Below are 23572 nucleotides of genomic sequence, written 5' to 3' on the forward strand. Positions count from 1 at the left end.
CTATTAGAAATACCTCTAAGTAGAAGAAAAGACATTTAAACCTCTTTTATTGTTTCCAATGGTTACTTTTTCCTTCCTTTTCTTCCTTCCTCCCTCTATCCCTCCTTCTCTTCTTCTCTCCCACCCTCCCTTCCATCTTTCCTTCCTGTTACTGGAGTAGAAAATAAATACTTTGTATAAATTGGAACACTGCAGACCCCCAAGGCAGACCCCCTATGCTCCTTGTCCTCAGTATTACATCTGTCTGTCTACAAGATATTTTTACCAATTTTTTTTCTTTTTGGGTCACACTCGGTGATGCACTGGGGTTACTCCTGGATTTGCACTCAAGACTTACTCCTGGCTGTGCTCGGGGAACCAAGTGGGAAGCTGGGGATCGAATCCAGGTTGGCCCTGTGTAAAGCAAAAGCCCTACCCTCTGTGCTATCACTTCAACCCCATTTTTACCAATTTAAATACTCTGAATTCCATCTCTGAAAAAAGTATAGGTTGTGTTAAATTTAAGATGCTTCATTTCAAAGCTGTCTTAAAAGAACAAGAAAGAGAAATACAAGACTTGGTTTGAAGTGTTTTACTCACACTTCTTCTGTACTATGGTTAGAGAAAATTTAGTATTCTTTAAGATGCAAACTACTGCATCTTCTTTGTGGTTCTAAGTTGAATTGACAGTAGAGATGTTTTAGTACCTTCCTTGATTTTTTAAGAACAGGTTATTAGAAAATGTCATAGACAGCCTTGAAGTATAACTTAAAAAGTTCAAGGCGCCACCTCTTTTTACTCTCGTATGTAAACCATTGGTTGTTTATGAAAGTCACATTATCATATTCTATGCCAGTGAAAAAGAGATGGAGTATTTCGCTTTTCACATGAGGGAAGATTAAAACTGGATCACTGAGATGGAGAAGACAGGATTTAAGAGATTATCCTGAGAATGAAGTCTCTTGTCCAAACTCTGCAGCTCTCTAGAAAAGCAAAATAGAGAGTAATATTAAAGGATTTGTACTCTAAAGCTAGAGCTTAGGGGCTTAGGGGGTATTTTTAAATATTTGATTTTGTGGGGTTTCTTTTTTTTTGCTTTTTAGATCACACCTGGCAATGCACAGGGGTTACTCCTAGCTCTGCACTCAGGAATTACTCCTGGGGGTGCTGGGATGACCATATGGGATGCTGGGGGTAGAAACTCGGTCAGCCGCCGCACACAAGGCAAACGCCTTATCCGCTGTACTATAGCCGTAGCCCCTAAACACATAATCTTAAAACATTGAATAGAGCAGTGGTTCTCCAGGAGGAAAAATTGTGTTCCTGGGGACATTTGGCATTCTCTGGTGACATTTTATTTATCAAGACCTGATTGGGTGCTGAGGAGTGAGTTCAATGGACTGTGCCCGTGCTTGGAATGCAAGAGGCCCAGATAGATTAGATCCCCCGAGCATGTGGTCTCCCTGAACACCGCCTGCAACAAACCCCCAAGCACAAAGCTGGCAGTAGCCCTGAACATCACTGGGTATGACTCCCAAACACAAAGAGCACCTCCTTCTTGGAGGCTGGAGGTGGAAACGAACCTTTAGTGAGCAGAAACCGGAGGTGCTCCCTCCGTGCGAAAGATTGCTCCAGGAAGACAGAATTGAATCTATGACTGCGGCGACCTGCAGGAGTCCCTGGAGAAAGCCGTGAACTTGGCTTTGCTGCCTATTTCCCTCTCCTAGTCGTTTAGAGACTTCCCATCTCAAGGGCACACGCTAGCACACATCTTCCACGGTGAAATCAGCAGATTTCCCAGAACCGCTGTTGAAAGTCTGTTCCATCTTCAATCCATTTCTGACGGTTATTAGATGTGCTTTGGAAACTTAGCCAAAAAAAAAAAAAAATTCACAAGCTCTCCGTAAAGGAAATGAGTCGAAAACAAAAACCTAACAGAAGGGTTCTAGTTTTTTTTTTTTTCCACCCCCAAAATGGCTCGAGGAGAATCACAAATGGGGAAGTGTGAACAAAACTGCTTTGTGTTTTTAAGTAGCAGCATTTGGAAGTACTGAGAGATTGCCTTCAGGGAATGAGATCTCCAACTCCTAGAGCACATATTTAGAAAGGTGCTGAAGCCTGAAGAATCTGCACCAGCCATCAGCACGAGAAATAATTTAAAAAAATTAACTGGATAAATATTTTCATAGAGCATATATATGTGATTATAGATCAGCTGGCATGTATATAAGAATATTTGTTTAATGCTCCCAGATTCATTTTTTCCTACCTTATTAATACTTAAAAGAGAACAGAAGATTATTTATTTATGTTAATTAGCTGATTTGGGGGGGGATATGGAGCTTTGGGGAGGGATTGGGTTCCATCCATGGTGTTCAGGGTGTATTTCTGGCTCTGTGCTCAGGAGTGACCCCTAGTGGTGCTTAGGGGACCCGATGTAACACATGGGGTCAAAGTGGGGTCATCATCAAGCAAAGCAAGTATCTTAGTGCTTTAACTATCTTTCTGGTCTCAGAGAAGTGGAGCTTTTACCTTTGAATCTATAGTAACATTTTATTTGATTATTTATAATCTAGTCCAAAATCGAAAATTACATTTCAAAAACTGAAAAGATAACACTCTAAACACGAGGGCCAACTGATAGATAAAAGTTGTACATCTGTAAAGATGGAAAAGTAAGAATTTACTGTAACTTGGGAGGCACATACAAATATAATTCACTAATAATTTCATTATTCAGGATTATTTCTATAATACTAAAGCCTCGGCATCCCTTTTCTGCCCCGTGGGAGCTGTCCTGGAGGGTATGGTGGTTCCCCCTCTGATATTCACCCCCACACAGTGTCCCTTAGCCTGGGTGTCAAAGGCTGCAAGATGTCACTCAAACTCTACCTTCTTCACAATGGTTTCATCCAACTGCAGTGAATTATTCTCTCTAACTTCTGAACTCCTTAGCACTTAATCTTTTCTGCTCTTTCTCCATGTCTGCTGCTTCTAACTCTGCGGGGAGCAGGCAAACTGCCAGAATTTCATTTTCTGAAGAAGAATAAAAAACTTCATGGTTTCATGAATTAGGGGAATACTGAATTACTGTCAATTCAATAGGTGTCTTTGCTACCAGATTTCTTTGGGGCCTTTAAAGAGTCACCAGTATACTGCATTTCTTAGTACTTTTTTAGTAACAGAGCCCTCATTTCACAAGACTGAGTTACTAGCAAAAACACTGAGAAGTAATTCCTTTATCTTGTGGCTTTTTTCCCCTCTTTATTTGAACCACTATATATCTATTAAAATTTTTTTTAATTTTAAATTCTTTAAAAGATATAAAATCTGGGGCTGGAGTGATAGCACAGCAGGCAGGGCGTTTGCCTTGCACGCGGCCGACCCGGATTCGATTCCCAGCATCCCATATGGTCCCCTGAGCATGGCCAGGGGTAATTCCTGAGTGCAGAGCCTGTAGCGACCCCTGAGCATCGCTGGGTGTGACCCAAAAAGCAAAAAATAAAATAAAATAAAATAAATAAAAGATATAAAATCTAACTTAACTTTTTAAGAGATACAAAATGTATGAGTATCATATTTGTCCTCTTGATAAGATCTACTATAAATGTTACTTAAATGTTATATCTTTACTTATATTTTCAAATGTTGACTTATATTGCTTGCCTGCTAGATAAATGGGAACCACAACTGGATCATTTGAGCTAAGAGATGATAGTGACATAGGCAACTACACAGTTGTAAAAGTTGTTGATAATCCCATTTTTTCAATATGTAAGGAAAAGATTTGTTAAATTATGTTTAAGTTCTAACCTCTTCAGCATGCTGATGGATGCCATTCATTGTAACTTTATATGGGAAAAAAATGAGAAAAAAACTGTAAACAATTGTAGATCAACACTTATCAATAAAAAGGAGGCTTTTGCTTTTGGCTTGTAAACAAACAAAAAAAGATGATTCTGAATTTTGATTTTTCTTGAGATTTTAAATCAATTGGAACTGTGCTTACTAAGAAATACTCAAAATGTTTCTTAGTAAAGCAAATAAAGCCACAGAATGCCATGCATGATATGGCTCAGAATTTGGTATATTTTAAAGTGATATCATCATTGCTATTTAATTATTTGGATGCTTGATTTATTTGTATGCAGGGTAAAATAGAATCATGTTTTAACTTTTTAACTTTTCTATGCAGCACTTCTAGTTTCATAAGACAAATATACTTCAGAATTTTGTCAGTATAATTTTTGTCACTCACTTGAAAAACAGTTTTACAAAAAAAAATTTCTATTTTAAAAGCTAATAATTAGAGGTATTATATTTCTCCCTTCTCATTCTGACAGTTCATTTGAGTACACTTATTTACAGAAGAAGCATATAAGAGCTTTAAGATTTTTGAAGAGAGGGAAAAAATAAGTGACAAACAAGTAAAATGAAAGAGAACAACAGCAAGTCTATTAAATGGCAGACTAGCTCCTGTGGATCTGGGAATGAATTAGGAAGACATCATGATTATTCTCTAGCTACAAGAAAGCATTTATTTTGAGCCCCTATAAAATGTTGCATTGCTTTTGTCGATGACACAGTGTGCTCCTCCTTGGAAAAGGACAGTGTTGGTAAACATTCAGGCAGTGAAATGCAACAAAGAGTTTTGGAAAATCCTTTCCCCTGTTTCACTGCATAGCTTCAAAGGGGCGATCACGCATAGCATGTTTACAGGTGCTCCTGCAGTAGGTAGTCAAGTGACTTGTTATTGCTGATGCAGTAGCCAAACTGTGAAGTTCCTTGACTAATTGCCTCACATTGGCAAACTAAAAATCCATCACAGGGTGGTGCTGGAGCAAGACTATTTGTCTGAGGATAACTAGAAGGCTCGCCTAAATCCCTGGAAAGGAGGTCAGACAGGATCTCCTGATAACTGCTATCCCTGTTCTTTTGAAAGGGTCTGAAAATATAAATGCTACAGACTTCCAAACGCATGTTTCTGCATGTGGGAGATTGCTTTGCTAAGTGCTAAATTATTGAGTTTGAAAGAGGCCAACCGGATGCATACAGAGGGTTTGACTATTCCAATTCTTTATATGATATCAGCTTGGGGTGAATATAAATAACCAGTATATTAGTGTAATGGATACACCTGTAATATATCTATAATTAGTATAGAGCTAATAAGCATTAGCTCTACCCTTGATTGCAGAGAGACGTTTCCAACTTGCTCAAGGAGGAAATGTCCTTCTTAATTGCAGTACCTTGTCTGAGTTACCCTTGAGAAAGCTAGCATATTTAAAACACTGACATTGTGAAAATTTCGCCACACTTCCTTCTTTAACAACTCACTTCCAACAATCCCCATTTGTCTTTGTGAATCATAAACCTTAGCAGACTTTTAGGCAAGACCACATAATAGAACTGGAGCAGGTAGCTGGAATGTTCTGGTGATAGCATCAAAACAGGCAGACAAAGCCCTCCTTTGTGTATTTTGAGAATTAGGATACTTGAAAGCATGAGCAGGGACCAGAGAGATAGTTACTTGATTCAAACCTGGGCTTCTGATACATGCAGGGTATCCAGGTTCAATCCCAGGCACCAGATGGTCCCTCTGAGCACCACTGGGAGTGACTGCCAAATCCAGAGCCAGGAATAGCCCCCAAACACTGCTAAGTATGGCCCCAGAATAAAAATAAAGTAAAAACATGAGCAACGGAAAAGTATCGCATAACTGCAGACATATAAATGAGTAATTAGAGATGCTTGAAAATGACATTAAAAAATTTGTTTTACGTATTTTACACTCACCATGAAGGTCTAAGATCTGCACTCTACCTGGTGGGGTCTTCCAAAGCAGAGTTTTTAACCCTATGCCACATCATTTCTTGAGGGTAAGATCAAGAAAGGGCTCTTGAACGGTACAGAGAGTGATTTAATATAGAAGGCAGAAAGAAACACAGAGGTCCCTTATCAGTAGGTTCAGACTGAGTAGTGAATAGCCATGGTGATCAAAAAGGTGCATAAGTTGTATAACTTGGCCAGAGAAAGCTCAAAAAGCTGAGTGCATGAGTTGTATGTGGGAACAAAGGTCAGATTAATGGTACTACATGTCCCATGAGCACCACCAAGAGTGACCAGAAGCCCAGATCTGAGTAGCCCCTGAGCACTGCTGGGTGCACCCCTCCTCCAAAACAGAAACCAAAATTGTACTCAAGTGCATGTTCATTACATGCGGGAGGAGTCATAATGAAGAGGCATCCCTGTGTTTATAAATATTGGATATGAATATGTAGCCCCTAATGAGCAAGCCATAAAAGAAGATGCAGGCAAAGAACGTGAAATGTTTGTTCCTCCCTTTGAAAGGCTGCTACAGTGATACCATGTGGATGCTTTCCCAGTTGGCTAGAGAATGGGATCGCTCAAAGGTTTTAGATTAAAAAGCTTCATGCAGCTCTCTAGGCAAAAAGTTTGGCAGTGGGACTGAAAAACTACAAAGACAGATTCCCAAATATTTATCATATGATTTGTATTCTGCAGTTGCTCCAGTTTCAGTGGTAACAGTGGGAGAAGATGAAGTCAGGTTACAGGAATAGAAAGCTGGCGAAAGGACTGGAATAGCTAATGCACATTCTCTGGGAGGTTCAGCACCAGAAAGTTAGAACTACAGACTTAATCTCCATTTTTCCTTATTGAGGATTACCAAAACCAATTATCATTTGGCAGAAGATGCGTAGAAAACCTCAGTTTTGAAAGAGAATCACAAACCAACACTGAAGCAAAAAGAAAAATTCAGAATTTTCTGCTCCAATATGGTGAATCACTATCTCTGGTTGTATTTGTAAATTATGGAACAGCAGCTGTTCTGTGGCATAGCTTAATAATAGAGCCGGTGAGCTGGAACAATGTAAAAAGGCACTTGCCTTGCACCCAACAGATCTGGGTTCAATTCCTGACATCTTATATGGTCCCCTGAGCATCACCAGGAATACTCCCTAAACACAGAGCCAGGAGTTAACCTTGTACATTGCTGGGTGTGACCCCCAAACAAAACAAAACAAAAATAGAGCTAGAATGGCAAAATAAAATGAAGAACTGATTATATCTCTTCAATTAAACAACTCTCTGTGTGCATTATGTTTTTGGTTTGGGGTGGGTCATTTGCTTGTTTTACGCACTGTGGTGCTCAGGGCTTACTCCTTGCTCTGTACTCATTCCTAGTGGATTCAGAGAACCATATAGGATGCTGATTATCAAACCCAAGTTAGCTGGTTGCAAAGCAAGCACTCTACTCACTGAAGCATCTCTCCAGCCTTCTGTATTTTTTTTTAATGTTGGTCAAAACTGTAGCATTCTATGGAAAAAGAATCCAAGAGGTTCCACCAAGGTAAAGAAAGGCATGCTAGATTTTCACTTCCAAATTGCTTAATTATAAAGAAAAAACATAATATATGTTCTTTATTAATAAATAGAATTTTTGTGGTTATTTCTATGTTTGGTAGGTTTATCTTAAATATAGTTTAAAACTAGAAATCTAAGTATTACATTGCATCATGCCATTATCCTATAGGAATTACAATGCTCAGATTTAATTTACTATTTAAAAATTATCCCAAAGAATACTGCATGACTTAAAATTTGATGGAGCTAAGTTTAACCTTAAGCACTGCAGGCCCTCCAAAATCACCACTGGCCACTGACCCTATTATTTAAAAATCAATAAAATCACTTATTTGTAAAAACTTTGGAATTCATGGACAGGCCTGACAGAAGTAAATATTTATCTCAATAAGATGATTCTTAAGTGAGAATTATAGCCACTGCCTAATTATTATTTGCTTTATCTCCATCATATTTAGCAATGAATGATATTCATATTTTAGAGAAATATTTAAAAAGATCCATTGTTTAGTATTAAAAGTTAAACCTGAAAAACAGAAGATTCTTAATTCTATTCTAATTATTTATTCCCTAATTTGAAACATTACACAGTCCTTTATAGATTTTTTTAAAAAAATAGAACTCTGTACGGAAAACAGTATTGTAGGCAAAAAAAAAATTTGTGCAAGTATTATAAGTGTATGGAAGATACAAACACATTGATTTTAACAATCTGACACTTCCACATATTGGCATCTCAAGCATTAGGAAATCGGAGGCTCTCGAGTGCACCTCGAGAAGAATTTGTTGGGTGTTTTTACTGATTTCTCTTGTCCAATAATTTATTATAAGTCTTTATAAGGCTCAAAATATATCTACTAAAAATTATATATTCATTTGAAGGCTTTGCTTTTTTCTGAGTTTTTGACACAATAAACAGTGATGCATTCCTATGAATATTTAAAATATAAGTTGAATCACCTTTTAAAAATTAATCCTTATCTAGAGTAGCGCTCTTCTTTAAGAGGTAAAGTCAAATAAGTGAAATGAGAAGAAAATAGGAGAACCCTCACAAAGAATCAATGTATCACTGTCATCCCAGTGCTCATCGATTTGCTCGAGCAGGTACCACTAACGTCTCCATTGTGAGACTTGTTGTTACTGTTTATGGCATATCTAATATGCCATGGGTAGCTTGTCAGGCTCTGCTGGGCAGGTGGTGGGATACTCTCGGTAACTTGCCGAGCTCTCTGAGAGGGATGGAGGAATTGAATCCAGGTCAGCTGCCTGCAAGGCAAACGCCCTACCCACTATGCTATTGCTCCAGCCCACAAAGAATGATGGGAATATCTTTTCAAAAAGAATTTTTTGCCTTCCCATGCAAAAGAAGAAGTGAGTTCATTAAAATAATAAAACTAAGATTGATATCATATTATCAATAGGATAAAACAAATGTGTCTTCTTTGGCAGAAAGATCAATTTGGAAGTCATTATTTCACTTGATTACTAAAAAATTCCTTTGATCTGCACTTCATTCCATGTTACCAGCATAAAAGCGAATATAACTTCCACACTTATTATTGTATTATTATTTCTTCATATAAATCTTTCTTTATATATATAATCCTATATACCTCTGTAGTTTCAGCAGAAAACTCTTTACAAAGCCAGAAATCATTTTCCTTATCCACACTCAAGACAGGAATAAATTCTGACTCTTGGATGCCAGATTTTCCAATGGACACCTCTAGAGGGCCATTGGAATTGAATGATGATGGAAAAACGAGGTCTGAGAGGTTAAAAAGTATGTTTAGGCCAAATGTAAAAGACAAGAATTAGGTTATAAGGGGCCTTGGAATCCATATATTAGTGTATTTTGAGGGCAATGGTGAGCACTGGAGGGTTTCAGCTGAAGTAACATCTGCTGGGGAGTATCAATTGGCATTTTCAAGAGATCATTCTGGCACATGCTTTTAAAATGTGCTGAGATTGGGCTGGAACAATAATAGCACAGCTGGTAGGTCGTTTGCCTTGTACACAGCTAACCCAGGTTTGATCTCTGGCATCCCGTATTGTCCTCTGAGCACCACCAGGAGTGATTCCTGAGTGCAGAGCCAGGACTAACCCTTGAGCATCGCTGGGTGTGACTGAAAAAGCCCAAACAAAACAAAATAAATAAATTTAAAATATGTTGAGAACCAGAGAGATAGCACAGAAGTTAAGGCACTTGTCTTGAATGCGGTTGACCCCAGTTTGATTCCCAACACTGCATCAGGCCCCCCAAAACCACTAGGAGTGACCTCTGAGCACAGAGTGAAGAATAATCCAGGAGCACCACTGGGTGTGGCCCAAGCCCCACCCACCAAAAAAAAAAACTTACTGAAAGGAACAAGGATATAGACCAAGTCAGAAATCCTGACATGTGGGGCTGGAGTGATAGTACATTGGGTTGCACAGGCCAGCCTGGGTTCAATCCCAGCATCCTGTATGTTCCCCCAAGCACCACCAGGAGTAATTCCTGAGTGCAGACCCAGGAGTAATCCCTGTTTATCGCTGGGTGTGGCCCAAAAAGAAAAAAAAATCCTGGTAGGAAGTTGATAGAAAATGAAAATATTGTATAGATAATTAGGAAGTAGAGCAATAGAAGTCAGGTTCTAATTGTAAAAAATTCAAGGAGAGAGATAAACTGAAAATGCCACCCAGGTCCCAGGGTCCACTGTGACAGAGTTGATTAACTTGGTGAACACAGAGGATGATCGGCTTTTAGCGAAAATCTGATGAATTTGACTTGAAACAGAGCAAGCGAATTAACCCTATAGTGTGGAAAGTATGGATAATCCAGTGGGTTGGGAGAGTTGTGGATTTATAGAATCTTCAGACAATCTGTCAGCAATAGTAGCTGAATCAATTGAAGGGAAAGACATTACCCAGGGAAGGAAAAAAAACATGAAAGGTCAGGACTAGAAGCTGAGAAACAATAGTGTTTAAGAAGTGGCCTGAAAGGATGCTGAGAAAGAAGGGAGCAGGGCTGTGTCCTAAGGAAAGCAGTTTTCAAACACGTAGGACTGTTTCAGTGGTCAAGATTGAATTAGGTCAGGTCTCATGGAGTTAATTTTATGACTGCTGTGCTGGAAATCAAACCCAGAGCCTCATTATCTATGCAGGGCATTCTTTCTACCAGAGTAAATTTGTGACTTTGGGCAAAGCCACTTGAAAGAATGGTGGGTACAAGTCCTTGAGGGGAGTGACCGGCAGAGGGGCAGGGAGATTGTGGAACAAGCGAGTCTTTTGGTGAAGTTTGATGACAAGTGGGGAAGAGCAAGTGGGTAGCTCCAGAAACATAAGTGTATAAGACAGTCGTTAATTTTACAGGGAAGAAATTATGTTTCACCACTCTATGTTTCACTACTGTATGTTTCATAAGTATCTTTCACTACTGATATGAAGTGTCTGATAGAAAAGTAGATTAAAGTTATCAGGAAAAAAGAGTAATAGCTAATTATAAGACTAGCTTTTACTGAGTACTGAATCTGTCTGAGAGCCAAGTTTTCGTCCTCACATGCTCTTAGTGACTGTATGGGGTGAGAACTGTGGTGATCCCATTTTACAGAGAAGTAGTAATCTAGAGCATTTGAAGGCCTAAATGAAAGAATAACTTCCCGTAAGAAACAAGAAAGCACCTGAAGGCCAGGTAAAAGAGCTACTCTTATACAGAAGAGGGAAAACTTCTGTTCAAAAAGACCAAGAATGGAAAGAGTGAAGGGGTGGGCATCAGTGCAGGTGAGTATGTAGGTAATAGGACCCAGGACCCAGGATAAGGGGTATTTTTTAATAACTTCTATTTTGCCTGTAAATGAGGATCTAAGGACTCCAGTTCAGTTTGAGGGGTTGAAATTAGAAGTCTTGAGGTATAGAGAAGTTTAAACAAAAAAACAAACCCTGTGGAGAATAAGAAATAAGAGTATAGATAGATTTCCAGGAAAGGCTGAGCCTCAGTCTTTGGAGAATGACTCCAAATTCAATGGAGAATGTTGACTGCAGGCCCCAGGAGACGAGGTGCTATTGGCATTATGCAAGTGGGTCCAGAAATCTTGGTGTTGACCTCGCCAGAAGAACTTGGATGCAAATCAAACAGATGAGGGGAGGGCATTTCGGCTGATGGCAGGGGAAGGGGTGAGAACCAAGATCTATGAGATAGTGACTTACTTAGAAGTACCTGTTCTTCTTCGCACCTTTAGAAGTAGAGTATAATTATACCTATTTAACTAGACAAGGAATGGATTGAATACACAGATAAAAAAAAAAAAAGGCTGGACTTGGTGAGGGGGTACATGGGAAATCTCTGAATCTTACTTGAGCGTTCTTGGGTTGGAGGACTTATCTGAATGGCTCACTAAACTGGAATCACATTACCTATCCTTGCCGGGGTCATTGTGAATTGAAGAAAGAAAGAAGGAGAAAATAGAGTATCAAGAAACTGGAAACCTCAGTTTGTGCAAGAGACTATGTTGGGCTTATTGTAAGAGTTGTAGAACTTAATCTTCAAAGTAGAAAGTAGAAATAGATACTTTCTACTTTATGCTTCAGAAATCATAATAGAAGCTTTGAGGGGTTGCCTAATTTGTCTGAAAAGAGGCTCACTCAGCAGATACAAAGAAGTTTGCTCTTTTTGTTTTTGTTTTTATGGGGGTGGTGGTTTACACTCATTTGTGCTCAGAACTTACTCCTGATTCTGCACTCAGAGGTCTCTCCTGGAGGGGTTTGGAGAACCATATGTGGTCCTGGAATAGAACCCAGCTTACACACAAAGTAAACTCTCTTTGTGGCCCCATAAAGAAGTCTATAACCATTATCTAACAGCCTACAACTTTCTCATTCTCCCACAAACTTTGAATTCTGATTCTCTTCATTCTATTTAGTAACATGTAAAGTTTCAGTCTAGAAAGTTTTCTGAAAGTGCTGAAAGCTTGGGTAAGGCTACTTACTATTTGCTGTGATGATTCGCTGGGTTACAAACCAAGGCTTTATTGGGGAGAAAAATTAATTCAGCACTGAACCAGTAGGTGGCAGTGGGACATGTTGCTCCTGAACGGGTAAAAAACTGCTGATTAACTAACTGATGGGACCCGGAGTGCTTGGGTTTGGTGTTGTGCTAATGGATCCAGATGGAAACAAAATCCAGAAGGTTTCAGTCCAGACATAAATATTCAAGGGGAAACCCAAAGCTGCTTTCGTCATCAATCCATTAGGGACAGTATGTTGAGGACAGAAGACAGGGAGTGGTGTAGGGGGGAAAGAAAGTGCAGAAGAGGGCAGGAATATGAAGAGAAAGGAATTCAGAGTCAGTTATAATGGGCCTATTCAGTCTTCAAAATTCACCTCAGAACTCCCCTGGAAGCTTCTGATTCCAGTCTCACTCAGATGCTGACTTGCCTTCGGGACATTCCTGTCAGAGTACTAACACAATGAACCAGATAACAGGGAACATGCCCCATCTCTATTAGATTCTGAGGTACTGGAGGACAGAAAATACAGGAAGATTATATCTTCGAATAATCTGGAAGTATAGGCTGGGCCAGTGCCTGACTGAGACGAAGAATGAAGTTACTATTCATGGGTACGTGAATGAATGGGAACTGTGTGGCCATTTCTCCCGCCAGCTACTTTTTAAAATTTATCCTTGCAAAGAAGAGTTTCCTCAATGTTTTTTTCTAAAGAGCCATTCGGTTTCTTTATATCACAGGTCATCTGGTGAGAACTTTTATTGTATTTCCCCTTAGGAAGAGTTAAAATAAAAGTCTTTATGATGTAGGTTCAGAAAGATAGTAGAGGCAGTAAGACACCTGACCTGCGTTAGGCCAATCCTGGCACAATTGATCCCTGCCCACAGAGCTAGGAGCAAGCCCTGAGCATGGCCCCCAAACAACATACACACACACACACACACACACACACACACACACACACACATGCACAGGCACACACGCACACACACACGCAAGCCTCCTTGGCCAGCATGATTGATCCCAGACATAAATGGGCAGACTTTATAGGCATTCTAGTCTAATCCTTACAACAGTATTATGAACTGAGTAGTGTTATTAGGTTCATTTTATAAGTGAGGAAATGAGAATCATGGAAGTTAATTTGCCCAAAGACATTACCTGATTTTACCTGACCTCCCTCTTTCCCTCACCCCTTTCCATTTTTTTTTAACCTGAGGCCAGTTTCTAGAGAAGTTCAACAGCTTGCCGAAATCACACAGAAAGAGACAAAGATCTCAACTCCAGGCCTTTGAAATTTGATCATCCTTGTGTGCTACTAAAGTACATATTTTTCATCCTAGATCTCTTAACACTTTGGGAAACTCTTTTCACCTTCCTGCTCTTCCTGGAATCAGCATCCCACTGTGGCAAGCCAAACTTCTATTATTTGGGGGGGGGGGGGGGTTTCCACATTCAGCAGTGCTCAGAAGACCATATACCAGAGGTCAAACTGAGGAAGAGCAAGTTTCTTAATTTCTTCTATCATCTCTTTAGGCCAAGCTGAGCTTTTTGACAGAGGCATCGTGTTTTCCTACCAGACGCTGACCTGGTCATTTCTCCAGTCCTGTGTTTGCTCTTTCTCCACTACCAGCAGTTTCAGTGGCCACAGGCCCAAAATCCTGCAGCCACAGCAGTGAGGACTGAGAGAGGCCTCTTTGCTGAGATGAGGACTACTAAGAGGACAAACAAGTGAATAACGTCACAGGAAATACAGGGCACGTGAGCATACCCTGGCCATCCACAAACAACCATACCGTGGTGGCATCAAAGCTTCTCACAACGCCATATGCCACTTAGTATTTTATTCTCAATCTCACTGTGCTATTTTTTTGATGCTTGGTACACATCTGAAAGCAAATACACAAAAACACCAACAGAAATAATTTGGGACAGTGAGACCAGGAGTAAGTTTTTTTCAAACTGGTGATGCTGTGATTTTAGTCCCTCTAAAATGAATACATTACAGCTATTAAAAAAATAATTCTAGGACTAGCTAGAGAGAACACACAGACAGATGAAGCGACATAGACCAGATTCCAAAATCCTGGATTTATTTCTTACATATTTTCCCTCAGTGGATTGAAATTTACTTAGCAAGAGCTAAATTTACTCTTAGGTCACTGAATTTGGGGACCATAAAGGAAAATTGGTTGCAGGAATGTCCTAGAGATGGAAATTAAGTAGCAACCTTAACTCAGCTCTGCAACTACGCAGGTGACTTCTCCAACCTCCCTCCCCAACCTCAGCCCCCTCCCAGCTCTGGGATTGGTCAGGTGCTCCCTGCCTCCTTAGGACTCTGTAGAGCTGCAGTTACAGCAGTTGACCTTTAGGGGTGCTCTGCCCCTTCCAGCAAAAGGGCTTTCCTTTGAACACACAATCCTAGATCCTGTTTTCTCTACCCAATCCCCCCTTTTTTTTTTCAGCAGAAATCAAGCAAAAATTTTTTAAATTTTATTTCTAAAGATGTTAACTAAAAATTCCAGAGGACAAACGAGTCCAAGAAATATGTGATGATTGGAGCAGGTCCCTTTATCTGAACAGAACTCAAATCTGGGCCCAAATCTGCTCTCGGAGAATCCAGATTGTAAATTGATTTTCTAAAACGTGACATCTGTGCATGCTAAATGAATTGCCTGGAACCTCTAACCTGGGGGCAACTGCTCTCCCTTTGGCACTTCTTAGAAGAGTCTCAGCCATCTTTTCCAGTGACCATCCCAGTGGTTCTGGTCGCCTTCACTGTCCTCTCCTCATCCTGTGGGAAAGTAAGGTGCCTTTCTTCTGGGTGCCAAACTCGGCCTCTGGATCTAGGCCTCCCGTTGCCTACCTCCCAGATAACTTTCATTGTTCTTCCTGTAAGTCTGAGACAGACGCATCACCCTCTTACCCAAGTCACCGGAAGTCAATCAGTAGGTAAACATTAAGACTCGGTTTGTCTGAGCAGGATGGAAATCTGTACATTCCTTCTTCCCAGCACCTCTTAATGCAGCCACTCAGACCCACTCGCCCAATAATGACCCATCTATTCATCCCACCCTGTGTCCCGATTTGTTGAACAAGGTCCCTAGACTGGCCTTTGCCTAGTATCTGCCCCTAGTCTCACAAACGGGCAGCTCAACAAATAGCAGAAACAGTTTTGAAGGATTACCTCATACCTGTCCCCACCCCCACTCCCATCAAGCAAACAGGAGCCTAGATCCTTTCCATCCTTCACCCCCAAACTCCATCTCCTGTCCTGGACTTTGCCTGCCTTCCTGTCCTCCATCTGAGAGAGGCCTCTGGCTGAAAACTCATCTGCCAAGAAGAGACCATTGACACACCGTGAGCTCAATTTCTGTGCAAGCCTGCCTGGCCTGGGGTGCCTGCGCTCCTCTCTCTACCCACAGGTACCCTTGGGCCCCCCTTCTCGGGGAGTGGTCTTGCGGAATTCTCTCATTAGCGTTTCACAACAGCAAAATCTCTTAACCAGATAGTAACAAGAACACACGTACGGTACGAGGAGGGCCGGTCACTCACACCACGCTCTTACGGGGAATCAGGCGGCTCTCTCCCTGGGAAGGAAAACATGGGTCTCCACCCCACCACACACAAAAAACTCCCAGGATGCCCCAGAATGCAGTTTCTTTTCTTCGTGACGTGTGGTAAAACACGTCAGCTGCTCCTTGTTGCTGTGCAGATCACCCAACATCGGGTCACTGAGACAGAGGCAGCGCCGGCTCGCCCTGCTGATAGGATTAGGAGATGGGGCTTTGTCAGTCCTGAGGCCGAGGAAAAGCCAGCACGGGCAGGTGAGCAGACAGCAAGAGGGGAGGTGGGGAGGCTGCCACGGGGCTTGATGTTTGATGCAGCCTTTGGCTCTGTGTGGCATCTTTTTCTGTGAACTTTGCTGTCTCGAGACAGGGTGGGGGGTGAGCACAACAAAAACCTGTCATTTCTCACTGAGCTGCTTTCTGAGATCAGCCACATCGTCCTCACAGGAGACTCTGATCTCCATGCAAGAGCTTTGAAAATAGAGTTTGGTGCCGAGAAAAGCTTAGGATGCATCTACTGACAAATTCTCCATAAGCAAAAAATCAAATCCCCCAATCCTAGATTTGGTGGCATGGTTCTGTCAACACATTTCCAAACAAATTCCCAGCCGTATTCCTCTGTCTCCCCCCATCCATTCTGAGGCCTGGGAAGGGATATTATTGATAATATTTAAAGGTTTGAGCCTTTTCCAGCATTAGATATTTATTTTCATAAAATAATAATAAACAACCAGTAAGATACAAATGTGTAAGGGAAACAGCAGAAATGATAAGAGCAAGCCAGAAAACAAGTATTTAAGGAGAAACTAGAAAGGATGCATGATGTTTTGCAGCAGATGAAAGATGAATGTAATATGCTCTATTAGATTACAGACCGTTGATGGTATAATCCAATCCAGCTCATAAAACATTTCTCTTAATGACATGAGAAGCACTTGAATGAAATTAGCGGCAGCATAGATATTATCATTTGTAAAACTTGCCTTATAGAACAGCAGAAAACAGGCTCGGGTTTCAAAAGTACAGAGCTTAGAGACAGGAAATCGGCAGCCTTTCCCTCGGCAGGGTTGCTATGGTGATAGAGAGGCGAATGCACAGCCTCTCACTTCTGCAGTCAAAGCTTTCCTTTCCACATGTTGGATTTTTTAGGCACACACCTCATCATCACATACAAAGACAGATCAGAGGCAATTTGATCTGAGTCACTGTGCAAACATAAGTTTTATCTGTGTTCCTTATCCCGCCCAGAAGGCCCCTTCCAGGATTATGGGATTCATTCATTCTTTTCTTTAGCTGTGATCTGTTGAGCCCTACTGTGTAAGAGCCATTGGTCGCTAGTAAAGACAGTCAAAATTCCTCCACTGTCATAATAGCTCTTATGGATTAATTGAATATAGTTGTCTAGGAAATATGCAAAAGGAATGCACCCTTTTTTGTGGGTGTCCTGAAATAAACTATCTCTGAATAAAATGTAATGAATCTTTAGGACTTGGGGAAGATGGATAACCTGGGGTGTAAGAAATGCTCTAGATAAAGAGATCAAACTAGAGGCAAAAGAAAGCAGAGAACTGCAAATCCTCCTGGGTATCACCGGGGGCAGCAAGGACCATGGAGGTGAAGGGAGTAAAGGAAGAAGAGGAGCAAGATTTGACATCCAAGATATCAATAGATTATGAAAGGCCACTTAAAGGAGTATGAATATTCTGAATATTTTTTGGGAGGAACCATGAGGATTTTAATGGAGAAGTGTGAAATGATTGGGGGTCATTTAGAAAGAAGAAAAACAGATTAGAAGGGTACCATTCCCAGTTAGATTCCTCTGGCAATAATCTGAGATGTTTGTGGTTAGTACTCTGAATGAAGATCATGGAGATAAGCAGAGAACAGAAATGATCCGAGCTGAGACGTTTGTTCTAAGGGAGATTGTAGCTCACTTGGAGGTTCTGTCAGTGGAGGCTGTTTGAGGGAGGAGGAGGAATGAGTCTGCGGAGGATGCATCTGCCATTTGACCTGAGGACTACATTCTCATTTCTCAGCAGGTAACTCAGAAACATCCTTTGACCTTTCTAGTTCATTTATATCTCAGAGTGCATGTCCTTGGGCCTATTATTTTGGAACAGGCTTCATAAACCATTCTAGACCATCACTTTCCCAAAGTCCCTATCTGAGGTAGTTGTGGGTATAGAAAGTACAAATTAATCCCCCTTCCATCCAAATAAAGAATCTTCCCGCATAAAAGAGCCTGCAGATTGAAAAAGCATTGAAGTTATAGGCAGTCCCTGCCTCAGATAGGGACTTTGAGAAAGTTATGGTCTAGAATGATTCATGAAGCCTGTTTGAAAATGATAGGCCCAAGGACATGCACTATGAGATAGGAATGAGCTAGAAAGGTCAAAGGATGTTTCTGAGTTACCTGCTGAGAAATGAGAATTTAGTCCTCAGGTCAAATGGCAGATGCGCCCACCAGATTATTGCCACAGGAATCTGAGGATGACACACTTCTAATCTGTTTTTCTTCTTTCTGGGCATAGAAAGTAGAACATCTTGGGAAATACAGGAAGAAGGCAAATTGATCTTCACTAATGTGACTCCATATTATACTTTACTAGGTCTCAAAGCTGAAGACTCAGAAAAGATATTCTTTGGACCGCAAATGAGTACTTTAGCGGTCCAAGTACAGATTTCAAAAAGTCCAGTCATCCCATGTGGAACACTGGGGGGGTGTTTGACTTACCATCTTTGCTGCTGCTTAGAATATTTCTAAATTATGAATGAGACATGTCCATTTTACATGTGGAATCCCAATTTTCTCTGGAGATAAGAGTTAAATATATCGAGTATAATACATCAAGACCCATGACCCAGCAGATAATCCCTAGTCTAAATGCTCCTAAGCCTTTGTGGGTTTTTTTCCAACTTTTTTTTGAACAAATATGTCTCCCCAAAATGCTTTTGATGTCCATCATGTGAGAGGCCTCAGCAAATACTGAATGGAGGATCTGGCATGTCTAAACTGCCCTTGGGGGACTATCTGTTCAGTCAGCAGGGCATGTGGCCTCCTTATTTTGTAGAAGGTGAGGACTTGTTTCTCTTGTTTCTGATCTGACAATCCACTCAGCTATCCTGAGGTAAGTATTATTACCACTTTCCTCCATTTGGGGAGGAAATTCAGTGAGGTCAAGTACTTTGGGCAAAAGGCTCCTTGAATGACAGGGATTGGAGTGTCACCCTAGACCCAAATTTGTGTTTGGGTTGTTGAGGAGGCTTGGGAAGACACCACAGAGCAAGAAGAGGCAGCCCAGAGAGAGAGAGAGAGCACCACCTCCCTTCTGCCTGGCTCACCAAGTTGTTGTCTGTGAAGTCGGTGCTGTAGAGGTCAGGATAGGGTAGATCCTCAAATCCTGCCAGCTTCACTGCAGCAGCTGCAAAATTGCCCCCTCCCCCCATTTGGGACTGGATCCCTACTCTCCAGGGAAGACCTCAGGCTAAGAGGAGGCCAGCCATCCTCTTAGCACTCTTCCTACTCTTGCAGGAAAGACAAAAGCAGCCCCACCGGCCTTGGGGATTCTCTATGTGTCTTAAGGAAATTTCAGGACAGTGAAGTAGAAAAGTTTTATTAAGGAACTGAGTGGGTGGAGAAAGAGAGGGGGGAGAGAGAGAGAGAGAGAGAGAGAGAGAGAGAGAGAGAGAGAGAGAGAGGAGAAAACAGGGGAGAGAGGAAGAGGGGGAGAGCAAATGGGGAGATAAAGGGGGAGGATGGGAAGGGGGAGAGAGAGAGAGAGGAGAGAGAGAGGGAGGGGAGAGAAACAGAAAACCAAATAGAGCAAGAGCGAGTGAGTGAGAGAGAGCGAGAGCGAGCAAAAGAGAGGAGAGAGGAGAGAGAGAAAGAGTGAGTGAGTGAGAGAGAGAGAGAGAGAGAGAGAGAGAGAGAGAGAGAGACAAGAGCGAGAGCGAGCTGGAGTGCTGGGTTGCCTTGAGGAGCATCCTACACCTTCCCCAGCCCACGGCCTTAGCCTTAGCCCCGCAGAGTGTGCGAGAGAGTGCAGAGAAGAGAGAGCTTGGCTAGGACATGTCAAGGATGTGGAATCAGGTGGGTGGTCTCGGTTGCTGCTTAATTTGTCTCCCGAGGACAGTCCAGAGCCGGGGGTCCTATCCCTTAAATCCGGAGCCTGGGGTTGGAGGCAGGAGCATCCCCTTAGCAGAGGTTTTCCCCCGACTTCCGAAATCTGCCCGCGGGGCCTCCCTACCTGGCCGCCTACTTCTAAGAGCCACTCCCTCCCCGCCTGTGGCCCTGACGGCGTGTCCTGCAGCGGCGCTGCCCACCCCAGGCCCTCCTGCTGCAGTGCCCCGCCCGCCCAGGGAGCATCGCAGCCGCCGCCGCCCAGATGCGGGGAGCCCGCGAGGCGGCTGCCGGCGGTTCTGCAGCGCTGGCTTGGCGGGGGGGCCGCTGGATGGACACCCGGGCCAGGTCCTCGCGGGGCGCGGTAGGTGGACGTTCGAGACCGCGGCGGCCGGGAGGGCCGGCTAGGGGTCAACTTTGCGAGTCTCCGTTTCGGAGCGGGCGTTTCCTGGCGCACCCCCTTCCCGCCCCACCACGGGTACCCCACCCCGCGGCGCCGGGGGATGCTTGGGGCCCGCGGGCGGCCGGGGGCGGGCAGGTGAGGGAGGCCCCGGGGGCCGCACCACGTGTCGGGCCGGGGCGGGGCCGGGCGGTGGCACCCAGCTCCGCAGTGGCCGTCCCGAGCCGCGCCTCCGCGCTCCCGCGCCCGCAGGTGCCTCCTCCTCCCGGACGGCGGCAGCAACAGCAACAGCAGCAGCAGCAGCAGCAGCAGCAACAGCAGCGGCGGCGGCGGCGCCAGGAGCGGCCCGGCGGCGACGCGATGGGGCCCCTCCGCGACAGCAAGGTAAAGAGGACACGTCGTGCGGCATAAGGGGGAGGCGGGAGGTGGGCACTGAGGGGCCAGGCGAGGCGGGTGAGGTCTGGGAGGGTCGGAGCGCGTTTGGAATCGGGGTTCCCAGGGATGAGGAGGTGGCGGGGACCTGGCGGCGGGTGCAGAGCGGTCCTGCCCGGGGTGATGAGAACTAGAGAGACGGGGGACTCCGGAGGGGAAAATTGGGGGGGACTGACAAGGGGGACGAAAAAAGACAGTCAGGGCCTTCACCCTCATGACCTGATGTTGGGGAGTTGAGGGGGGAGGGTTAGCTCTCCAGTGACGTGGTGTGTGTGTGTGTGTGTGTGTGTGTGTGTGTGTGTGTGTGTGTGTGTGTGTGTGTGTAACAGAAAGGGGTGTGCAAGTATTTGGAGACTGAGCAGTGTGCCCCCGGGGGTGACCCAGCTTTGCCGTGGGTGGGGGGGTCTGCAGTGAGCGCGAGGGGGTGACTCAGCTTTGCCGCGGGGGTCTGCAGTGTGAGCACTGGGCTGACCCAGCTTTTCCGGGAGGGCTGCAGTTTGAGCAATGGGGTGACCCAGCTTTCCCGTGAGGGGGGTCTGCAGTGTGAGCACTGGGGTGACCCAGCTTTTGCTGGGGATCTGCAGTGTGCGCGCACGGGGTGACCTGGTTTTGCCCGGGGTCTGCAGTGTGCATGAGGGGATGATCCAGCTTTGCCGGGGGCACTGTGGGCAGAGCAGAGCCCTCCAGGCTGGGTGCGGCCGTGGCCGCTGGAATGGGGTGACTTCTGGCTGCACCCCAGGAGTTCCCGCCGCGGCCGGGGCTTCCCCTGCCAGCCCCCGCGCCGTGCCGGCCTCGCCCAGGCTTTTGGCTTGGCAGAGATCCTTCCTGGTAAGCTGCGTGGACGGGAGCAGGAGCGGGAGGGCAAGTTTCGAAACCGTGTTTGTTGCCCAAGCAAAGGTCCTTCAAGCGCAAAGACTGGGGACCGCGGTGTGGGTTCTGGCAGAGCTCCTCCTAGCAATCCATGTTCGGGTGCTGCTAACCCCGAAAAGCACCAGACTCCATCTGGTCGATTCTGCTTCTAGACTGTGCTCTGTGCTGGCGAAGCCTCTTCCTTCACCTTGTTTGGCCGCGGTTTCCTCATCTGTAAATAAGAACGCAAATGAGTGTCCTCACTGTGGGCTGACAGAAGATCAAGCGAGATATGGTTGAAAAGCAGTTGGGAAAGAATGTGACTTTCATGTGTTAAAAAAGAAAAAAAAAAACAAAAGGCATGGTCCTCTGTTTCTAATGCTGTATTTTGAAGGCGGGAGAAATCTGTCTTCTGGGGGTGTCCAGGTTGGAAAACAAAAGCTAACCCCGGGGTAAAAGGTAGAGCCATCTGACCAGCCATTGGATTGTTGTTTGCTATTGTGTTGGCAATGAGCCTTGTAAACCAGGATATTAATGAATAATTAAGATACTGGCCGGAAGAAGAGGGGTTGGAGAGATAAGGCTCCCTGATCTAGCAGGAAAGAGTTCTTCACATATAGGGGTTTGCTTTGTAAGAAAATGGGGAAACTGAGGCCAGATGGTCACAGCTAATTCGGAGAGTACAAAATGCAAGTCAAAGGGAAACGAAGCCGTGAGCTTGGCTGCACTTGGGAGAGCTTGAATACGATAGACAAGTGGGAAACAAACTAGGTTAGGAATGAAATGGGAGTGTTTGGACAGCCTTCCTGCCAAACACACACGTGTGTGTATGTGTGTGTGTGTGTGTGTGTGTGAGAGAGAGAGAGAGAGAGAGAGAGAGAGAGAGAGACAGACAGACAGACAGACAGACAGACAGACAGACACAGAGACAGGCAGAATGGAGATAAAGACTGTTTTGTGAAGATTCAGTATTCAGAAAAGTGCTTTCTTGGAAAGTGGGCCCCAAAGGAGCTGACCAGAGTAGAGGGGCTGGCCACACTCGTGTTGTTTTCTTTTCACTGTCCACTTCTGAGAAGGAGCAGAGAGGGCAGCATCAGGAGAAGGAGATCTCCAGAAGCCGAATTCCCCGTTTGATTCTTCGACCACACCTGCCCCTGCAACAGCAGAAAGTGTCCCCAACCTCTGAGTCTCCCTTCTCTGAGGAAGAGAGCAAAGAGTTCAATCCCAGCTCTGGGCGCTCAGCGAGGACCATCAGCAGCAACAGTTTCTGCTCAGGTACGGTAGCCATGGGAAGCTGGTACCTCAGGGGCTTTGTGAAGGGAACCGGGTGACACCCCACAGAACCTACACCTCAGCTTCTGTCATTGCAATGAGTTGTAAGAGGTTCATCCTGTTGAACTCTTTTGACTAACAGATAAGGTGATTTCATGTGCTTCTACCTAATGGAATTTCATAGTCACTCTTATAGGTTAGACTAGTTTATAATTTATCAGGGACATCTAACTTTTTGGGGTTTGTGTACGTGTGTGACTGAATAAATACGTTCTTCACTAAATCTGGACAGCGAGTTAGCTCACATTGTACACTAGCCTTTGTACTTCTCATTCTGAGTTCCCTGAGAATAAAGCACCATGTCATGGCTAAAGTTAAGGTCAGGGGTTCTATCCCAGCATAGCCTGACTGGGATGGAGAGAAGGGCCTTGGCTCTGTGATCTTCCAGACGGGAGCTGGAATCCCTGACCTCATCACCATTTATCTCCAAGCTTCGAGAGACTTGGACACACATCACTTATGCCTCAGTTTTTTTTTTTTTATCTATAAAGTGAGATTTAAAACCTACTCATGAGTTTCTCTG

General features: G+C 43.8%; 2 protein-coding genes across 5 annotated transcripts in view; one reads left to right on the forward strand and one right to left on the reverse strand.

Moving 5' to 3' along the window:
• The window catches only part of LOC101549976 (nonsense-mediated mRNA decay factor SMG5-like), a 138692-nt gene extending 122710 nt beyond the window's left edge, over positions 1-15982 (reverse strand). Inside the window, exon 1 of the mRNA XM_055126700.1 lies at positions 15878-15982. The gene's annotated coding sequence lies outside the window, so the exon portion shown is untranslated. The remainder of the gene's footprint in view (positions 1-15877) is intronic.
• Positions 15983-16052: 70 nt separating this feature from the next.
• SYBU (syntabulin) overlaps positions 16053-23572 on the forward strand; it is a 97841-nt gene continuing 90321 nt past the window's right edge. The window contains exons 1-3 of one of the 4 annotated variants that reach the window (XM_055126271.1): positions 16053-16174; positions 20689-20820; positions 22791-22992. In XM_055126271.1, the coding sequence (XP_054982246.1) occupies positions 20797-20820; positions 22791-22992 (226 nt within the window). In that variant the 5' untranslated portion in view covers positions 16053-16174; positions 20689-20796. Of the gene's footprint in view, positions 16175-19800; positions 20007-20103; positions 20401-20688; positions 20821-22790; positions 22993-23572 lie in introns of those variants that run through there. The other 3 variants (XM_055126270.1, XM_055126268.1, XM_055126269.1) reach the window with 3 other exon arrangements.

The sequence above is a fragment of the Sorex araneus genome, chromosome 2, assembly GCF_027595985.1.
Source record: "Sorex araneus isolate mSorAra2 chromosome 2, mSorAra2.pri, whole genome shotgun sequence".
Taxonomy (NCBI): Eukaryota; Metazoa; Chordata; class Mammalia; order Eulipotyphla; family Soricidae; genus Sorex; species Sorex araneus.